Genomic DNA, 9,476 nt, shown 5'->3' on the forward strand with positions numbered 1-9,476 from the left:
ATATCACTCTATATCAAACCAAATGTGGTCGCCCACGTGGCACAGTGGTTAGAGCGTTTGCTCTAGAGTTTCGGAGTAAGGAGTTGATCCTTACTTCGCAGGTTCGAATCCCACTGTGGGACGTGGAAACCGGTCCTTCAGATGAGACCATATCAACCAAGGTCCCGTGTCGCAGTAGGTGCTGGCACGAAAAAGATCCCTCACTGCTCAATGGCAATGAGTGCCAAGCATAGGTCAAAATTTGCAGCTCTCCACCGGCAAGTGGTGGCGTCTCCATATGAGTGAAAAATTCTCCAGAAGGACGTTAAACAATAAACAAACCAAATCAAATGTGCTTTGAAACTGATACTTGAAGTTCATCAATTTCGTTGACTAAAAATTTACAAAACAATATTCTAGGGCATATTTACTACCGATATTCTGACTTATTTGTCCTCAAGAGAAAATTTCCCTTAATATCCCATTTTCCCCTTTTGATGAGTACAAAATTCCCCTTACAATAATGAAAAACACAAATATTTTTTTTTTCTTTTATAAAAATTTTCAGACTATGTGAAAAATGGTTTACTTTGCTATTTTATGCACTCTAACTGGTCATTAAAAAGCTGAAATTGGGCCCCCCAGCAGGGCTTGTCCAGTGACAGTGGCCCCAAGACCCCGGCTGATTTTCCCAATTTCTCCAGTAAGGGTAATTTCCAATTTGTTTCAAAATTTCAAATTCTTTTTAATGAAATTTGAGAATCCATGCTTTGTTACTGGCTGTTAGTGCAGATGGACACTAACTAATAATATTAACTGTTGTGGAAACGATACTTTCTGATGCTTTACAAACTGAACTTTTCTATGTACAGTACCTAACCGTCTTCCGAGGATGCTCAAGAGTGAAAATGTTTTCCCTCTTATTTATGACTTATTAGTTGTAAAGAGCGTTTACAATACCAATATCATCTCTTCACTTGGTAAAAGCAGCCATTTTCAATTTTTTGATAGGTTGTTCATGTATCGTTTCATACTGATATTTCAATGCATATATCATAAACCGTATCTTAGCAGAAAATATTGGTATGTATTGGTTTATCAGTATATCATCTCACCTCTACCCTTTAAAAAAGCAATATTTATATATAAGATTATAACACTACTAGTCTAGAGACATAATTTTGTGTCTTTGAATGACTGAATTTGAACCCATCTCTGGCATGTCAGTCCAGTGTTCTATCAATTCAGGGACCAACCTAGACCCAAAATTTAGGGAGACTTCACTTCTCCCTCAGAGAAATGTATAAGGGAGAAGTTTTAAATTCTAGGGAGACTTCTTGACGCGAGTGGCACACATTGATCATTATTAAACTTTTTAAAAACAAGAGGCCCAGGGGCTACATCGCTCACCTGAGCACTATGGCTAGGAAAAAGCAGAAATCAGGCGAAGTTTGGAGCTCAAAAGCGACTATTTCGCCTCAGTCGCCCCCTAGGTTAGTCCTTGCAATTGAGGTACAAGTTTAACCCACTAGCCCAAGCCAGTATTAAAGAAGCTGTGTATCATACACTACCATACTAACACATGTATATAAATGAAATAAATATCTTAAATCCTTAATTATTTATCATTGTTCCATAAGTGATTTATCATCATGCTGACTTTAAGCTTTTTTATAACTTGTTCTGAAGAGGAAATACCTTCTTTAGATGCAAATTTATAACTAAAGTGAAGCATGCTTACATGTATATTGATCGAAGTGTAAGAAACAGATGAGTATGCTTTGTTATAATTTATTTTACATATATGTATTAAGTTTATAATATATTTAAAGTCACTGGGATTGTAAGCGTCAATTCATTAAACATGTTTGTGCTTTACTGTAGTGCTTTTCATAGGCGCTTGTTTTATGAAGTATGCAAAGAGGTATAGCGCCCTTTCCCACTCTTGAACATTTTCGGAATCTCAGACACCTGACAACATGCAGACTTTGAACTGCAGACTTTACACTTAAGGGAACAGGTCAAAAGAGTAATTTGAATGATACATTCGAGTATATTTTACTGAACTTGATAATCAAATTTTGTTCTTATTTGTACAAGTTATACATTTGTACATAAACACATGATGTGAGTGGAAGGGGGCAAGGGGGCTGCCCCCCACCTTTTTCTGAGAAATCAATACTTTTTTTGCTCTGTTTCCCGATATTTTTTTTTCCTTTATAAATTAGTAACAACAAACTCCCAACAACAAATAGAAAACAGGGATCTTCAAGAGCTAGGAAAATTTTATAAACTTGGATACATGTAAGTTATGGAGGGCACAATCTGTAAATAAAAGTGAATATTAATTTTTTTCTTTCTTTTTATGTATCAGTAGAAAACAAGATATTTAAAAACAGCTTATTGAGACAAAAGAGTTACATTTATCAATAACATATTAGAATACAAAAATATGAAAAAGATGTCAACCCAGATTTATCAAGAAAAAAAAATGGAAAAGGGGGGAGGAGGTCCATGCCCCAACTGCTTGTGGCTTCGACAAGCTCTACCACTTAGCTTGCTACACTTTGCAACTGGTAGACATGGTAGAGCAAGTAAATTAAAGACAGATTTATCAATCGACTAATATTTTTTTTCACACCTGAATACTAGTACTGGTAAACTTATATCTTTTCATGGAATATATCATATCAATTGCACCACCTTTTATTGAATCTGGATAATAATTAGATTTTATAGGTTATATTCTGGGCAGAATCTCAAGTAATATGTGATTAATAATATCTTTCAATTGGGTATTCTTTCATCCAGAATATGATTATTAGACAGCAAAAATTCTATAATAGGAAATGTATGTCATCTCTTGAAATAAAATTCCCAAAGGCTTATTTTCTCTTAGCTTTAGACTGTTCAAGGTAGCTCAGTCGGTAGAGTGCATGTTCCGTGATCGGGAGGTCTTGAGTTCAAATCTCAGCCACGACTGACGTAAATAGATAAAAAATGAGTAGCAACTGTTCCTTTGCCATGCACTTGGCACTTTGAAGTGAAAGTTGCGGGTCCTTCGGACTCTTGGAAATGTGCCAACTCACCCGATTTCGTCGGGTTACACCCGATTTTTCGACCCTTAACCCGATAATTTTTTATGACACGGCGGGTCATGCTTTTCACCCGATTTTTGCCGAACAACCCGAAAATTTCCTGATTTCCAGATTTGGTTCATAAATTAGGTTGCACTTTTAACTTCCAGTTACAACCCAAGCTTGGATATAGTACGTAAACAATGCCGATGGCTATGTTCAGTAGGCCGTGTACCAGTGAATTATCAGTGCAGGTGTAAACAATTACCTGAGAGTTGTTTTGAAAAACCAAAGTTTGAAGTCAATTTAAAATGGCTTCCGATAGAACGAGGTCATTATCAGGGCCAGCAGGAACAAATTGAACCAAGTAAAAGAGAAACGATATTCATGATAATGTACATATCAAGGAATCTTGGAAAACAACTTTCATTAGATAAAATAAAGTGTTTGAAGATAGTGTAGACATAACTGTAAATTTAATAGCACTTGTTAATTAAATTAATTCGAGGAAAAATAACTTCAAAATCAAAATTGGAATACTTTCAAATTTAGCACATTTAACTTTCCATGTACTTCAAATCAGTAATGCAGATTCTGAAAAGACTTTCCTTTAAAAAATATGCACACTTAATTCAGATCAATATACTGAATAATGAAACCTTAAATGCTCTTCTAACATGTAAATTTAATCAATATATATAAAATTTTTGTCATTCTCAGTTAAAGCCACATTTTAATAAAATAATTCTCAATACACAAATGCTTATATATGCATAAATATTTAATTTAATCATGGTAAATGTGTCATGAATGTCATTACGCGTTATATGACCAGATTTTTTACTTTCCAAATCTGGTCATGACCAGATTTTTACATGTTGGAGGTTGGCAAGTATGGAGATGTGTCTTTTTCTGCGCAATTGCAATCAAAGTTCTAAAGGTTTTGGGGCTATGAACAACAGTTAATTTGTGACCTAACAGTTACTTCTTGAGTGAAATAACAAAGAAAACCAGTTTTGGTTAACATGAGCACAATGTGAAGTAATCATACTTATCCACACCTCATCGCACACAAGGTGGTGCACAGTTACTCAAACAATGGAAATACATATTTTTCTTAAAAGTGTTCAAACGCAGCAATGTTAAAGCTATCTCTGCTTTAGATTGCTTTTTAAATAATACCTAGAATGAATATTAGTAGAAAGAAACTGGGGGGATTAGCCGAGTCATATGCCCACGCTGGTTTTGTAGCTCTGTCAGCATATCGGATATTTCATAGTCGTACGATTTACTTAGACATTTAAACTTTGTACAGGACTGTCCAAATGTCGATATCGTTAATTTAAACCTTGCGGTTATTGTTACAAAATGTTTAACAAGTGAAACCTTTCAGACTGTGTATTAATTGAGTGTTACATATATGTTTATATTTGATTATGTAAGTGTATATATTTTATGATACAGGAGAGCTTTTGTTGGTGTTAATAACAAAGTTAAAGTTATCTAGAATTTTTTCAAAAAAAAAAAAAAAAAAAAAAAAAAAAAAATATATATATATATATATACAAAGTCAAGAAGTGTAGCATGTTATTTTGTCTTATTATTCTGATTCATCATCATTGTCCGTCTGGTATTGTCCAGCATCGTCAACACTTGACATGTATCTGTCTTTCTCGATTTTATTGCACTGGTGACGATGATAACCTAAATACCAGATTACACTGCAGATGTGTGCACAGCACCCTAAAGTTCTAGCACCACTCTTGCACTGACAGTACCAAGAGGTCACTGCTGATATAGTGAACCTAATCCAAAGATTATAAAGAGTGCTGCTAGTGTGTCTGGATTGTATTCGACAGTGAATCAAGTCAGATTCTACATATGACACATCAATTGCGTATTGGCCGGTTTCATCAATATGTTCTCTAATATAAGAATTTGCTTGCCGGATTTGATATGTTCCAAATGTTAGTTGTCTAACATCTTCCTCGGAGAGGGCAGGGAAGTTGATCGCAGCATCACGTGCGTCGATACTCTTCCAGAGTTTTGAATTTGTCCGGTATCTGTAATTGGAATCTTTAGTAACAAGTTCTTTCAAGACATTTTCATTGTTCTTCGACATCATTAACATTTTAAAACCATTATTAAAATCATTTACATCATTTGTTTTCAAAGGTGGTCTGTATTTGTTAATTAAAGAACACACGATTCTTACGAAGTCACCGACTGAAGGAATGTTTGAGTTGCTGACAACATTATCCAAAAATCGCCATTTTTTAAGTCTGCCGTTGGCAGCCTCAACCACCCACCGTATTTTAGTTACCATTCTTGATGCATTTGCTTCGATTGTACTGTGTTGTTTGCAAGATTTTGGTAGAAAGACTGGCATCTGTGTTTTAAACCCGCATTCATTTAGAAAATCTGTCGAGTCACGGAATCCCCTATCTACCACAAGCACATCATTTTCGGTGAGGAAATCCATTATATTGCCCTTATTTGTTTTCATCACAGTCTTTAATATGGAGGCATCGTTGTTTCGACCATTTGCTAAGTAAGGTCCGAAGACCTCTACGATGTAACCGCTGGTTGTTGTTATCAGGAATGGTTTTACCAAGGGTCTCCCTTTGTGCACAGAATAAGAGAGTCGTTGAAATTTGTACGACGCACTTTTTTGTATATATATGTAAGTACCATCTAGCACTAATATGACAGTGTTTGAAATAGGATCTGAAAAAAGTTGTTTTGAGATATCTGTTGTGTGATTTTCTATGATACTTTCTCTGGTTATATGATCAAAACCAAGGTTATGGGGCACAAAATCTTTTACGATAGCTATTCGAGCACTTTCAATGATTTCAGCCACTTGTCGCCTACATCGAAATCCACAAAGAGTGGCCAGCAATCCATTTGATAAGCCAGATTTCAATTTGAATAGAAGGATACCAACTGCATTTCTTATTGTTCGAATTTTTGTATTTCTCATAGATGTTACATTTGTAACCAAGTCATCGAAATTCGCTTTAGAAATGCCTAATAAAGAAATATAATCTTCATCATTGGAGAGTTTATTAAAACTGAGACTACTACTGTCATAAGACCTCAGCGCTTTGAAACGTACTCGTTCAAGTAAATCATTTAATTCTTTTGATGGTAACACTGAATGTTGTCTCTTATATTTTGTAAAGTCAACATTTACATCTCTATTTAGTTGTTTCCCAATTAAATGCTTTCGACAGCATTTGCATCCGACAGGTATAAGTAATTGGAAGTGTATGAATGCATCTGTTCTGGCCTCTTTTGGTACTACTACGATACCTTTTCTTGCATTACAAAATACGCATTTGTTATGTGAATTTCCAGCCGACACAAAAGGAAGTTGGATACTACATCTAGATCTATCTTTTGGCGCACTCTGTACTATAGACTTGGCATTTATTCTGCATTTGGTACAGATTTGACTTTCTCCACCTAGTTTATATCCATGTTGTATCAAATATGTTTTCAATGGTTGGGAGATGGTACGCTTTACCTTTCCTTTTAACTGTTTTTTGCATACAGAACAGCCATATCGTGCTGGTCGGCCCATGATTGTTTACATTTAAATCGTGTAATGTAGTCTCGAACTGAATGCATTTAAAATCTTATTTTGAAAACATATATGTAATAGGAAATATATGTATATTAATTGACCGTAAATGATTTCATTATTTCGTATATTTTATTTTGTTCCCACTGAAAAAATATATATAATACTGATCTAAATTTCAACCTGAACTAAAAAAAAAAAAATCACAGTATGATTCGAACACTCGCGACCAATGAATGTGTGCTTCTACACAGCCTCGATGACCACTAAGCCACGAAGTCACACATACTTTATCATTTAAATAGCAAACAGTTCTCTATATATAGCAAACACACAATTGGACTTAGAGTTTTTGAGAACATGTTGCGAAATTTAAGTTGGTAAACTATTTTTTTTATATAGAGTGGGTCTTCGTACCAGGTTTTTGCAAGTGGTAAACGATACATCCTTCCATACCCTTGCATTATTCCTTTACAAAAAAATGGTACGAAGACCCACTCTATATTAAAAAAATACTTTTAACATTAAATTTCTATCAATTTTACGGTTACTTAAGCGTGTTACCATTTTGGTGGGTTGATTACAATCAATTTCTTAGTTACTGGATTCAGGTATTGTCAATATTGTATGCATATGGTTATAAATATTTCATAAATTTAACAAGAAATGGAATTTGTAAGAAAATTTTTTATTGATATTTTACCTATCCTTACGTAGGCATATGACTCGGCTAATCCCCCCAGATTCTTTACTTGCCGTTTTTTGTCTTTTTAAAATAAAAAGCAAAATTGTGAAAAGTTTCCTTGAAATAGCTGAATAAAGCTACCTGAGGTAGGTAAATAAAGCTACGGTTGGTAATTTTAGCTACGTAGCTAAATGTACTGATTGTGCTGGACCTGCTAACGGTCGCACCATCAAACATATTTCTACATGGGCATATGATTTGCAAAAAAAAAAAAAAAAAAAAAAAAAAAAAAAAAAAAAAAAGGAACAACCTTCCAACGCCTAACAGATCCCGGGGGTAAAGTATTGAATATAAATTCTTATTATTTTTTTTTTAACAGGATTAACAGTTTCCATTATAAAATAAAATCGACGACTCTGACACTGTCTGAAGTGGGCCAAAGTTTCACGTTACACTACATGGTTTTAAATGTTACTTTTCTACTACGAACTACATGTACTACTATATGCATTACTTCACGCATGATTTACGTGTCTAAAGCTAAGCAGGCTGTTGTAAGTCTAATCAATAATAAAAAATCTAACTACTTACCACATGACTGTCACCTCGGAGCCGCCATTACCCGCAATAAGTTGGTTTTCCGCTCCTTGTTAGCCTTTGAAAGTTTACGATGTTAGGGGGACCAGTTTAAACCCCGCTGCATTCCGAATGAACATTTCCCAGCATCCCCAGACATTCGTTTTACGGTGCAGTGAGAACACAGAATGTGGGTTAATTTTACCGACTTATGGGGATTTTTTCGAAAATGAAAACAAATCGATTAAATTTTATCAGTAGACTACGTAGAATCCAAAAATACCCATGACCATATTTGTGGGGAACGAGAGATTTCCCCACAATTCTCAACTTTCCCCATAAGAAAGGTCCTTTGTCAGGTGTGAGTTCCCCACAAGTTGGTAAACGCGGGTGCTCTCTCTCTCTCTCTCTCTCTCTCTCTCTCTCTCTCTCTCGTATTGTTTTTTTTTTCATTTTCCACGGTGTTTATTATTTTATTTTGTAGCACAATGTACACTCTATTGGCTAGCATGTGTTATTTGGACTGGAGCTACTGACCAAGAAATTGATGGCAATTTTATATGGGATGGGAGTAGAAATAAACTCACCTTTTCTAACTGGAAGTGGAAAGAACCAAATAATTACAACCAAGAGGAGCACTGCGTTGCTGTCACTTATCCTGGGCGGGAGTGGCTGGATTTACGTTGCTGGGAAATACGTTCTTATATTTGTGAAAAGGAAACGTAGCTTTGTGTCAGACAGTCACAATATAATATGTTCAACAGTTTATTCAACCATTCCACCCGATAAATTAAATTCAATTTTTTGACATGGCAGATAGCAGCTTTTTTCAGTAACATTGGAACTCGTAAAATTACTTACCTTGTCATTGGCCATTTGCTATATTATTTTTGTTAAAATAATACTGAATATGCACAAAAAAAAGATGCTTGAGATTCTGATTGACAATATTTTTTTCTAGTTTTTGGGGATAAACTTTTTCAACAATTTGTCTGAATCCACATTTGTTCGAAATGCGTCCCTTTATTAGCAACCTATTTTTGTATTCATGTGAAGCAGAGTTTATTGAAACATTTACCAAGACCTTAAACTCGATATTTATATACAGTACCGACCGGACACAACCTAACACCAGAGCGAACCCCAAAAGCGAAGCCCGGGTTCGCTTTGTGTTCGCTCGGGGTCCGCGGTGCTCTCCGGGTTTGCTGTGCGTCCGTTCGAGGTCAGCTCTGGGTCTTCTACAGCGAACCGGGCTTTAGTTTTCGTTCGTGATGTTGACCCCGTTTTATCTTTCCGCTTGTTAGTACCGCCCCTTGCACATTCCAAGTATATAGTAGTTGAGATTCTTTATTGTTGTTAAGTGTCGATCGGAATCACGTATGACCTTGCAAGCGACATAACGAGGACATGAATAAGACCAGAATATCATACTATATTGTTCTACGCAATATTTTTAAAAGACCGATAATAATTTCAGGAAGAGGACAATTATTTTGTTCATGTTCTTTTTTTCCATAAATATTTTCATAACAGTTCAGCTATTTTGCAGGCCTCATAATACATGTCTAATCTG

At 35.3% G+C, this 9,476-nt stretch overlaps 1 protein-coding gene across 1 annotated transcript; it reads right to left on the reverse strand.

Annotated features, from left to right (window-relative positions):
• Positions 1 to 4,656: 4,656 nt before the first annotated feature.
• Positions 4,657 to 6,642, reverse strand: LOC133179753 (uncharacterized). The gene has a single exon (XM_061314446.1). It carries the CDS (start codon positions 6,640 to 6,642, stop codon positions 4,657 to 4,659), a length of 1,986 nt encoding a protein of 661 aa, XP_061170430.1.
• Positions 6,643 to 9,476: the final 2,834 nt, after the last annotated feature.

This window comes from Saccostrea echinata, unplaced genomic scaffold (genome assembly GCF_033153115.1).
Source record: "Saccostrea echinata isolate AGI-Se365-2 ecotype Australia unplaced genomic scaffold, CSIRO_AGI_Sech_v1 ptg000005l, whole genome shotgun sequence".
Lineage (NCBI taxonomy): Eukaryota > Metazoa > Mollusca > Bivalvia > Ostreida > Ostreidae > Saccostrea > Saccostrea echinata.

Coding starts and splice junctions, on each gene's coding strand:
- LOC133179753 (XM_061314446.1), bottom strand. CDS start 6,642: ATGGGCCGACCAGCACGATATGGCTGTTCTGTATGCAAAAAACAGTTA.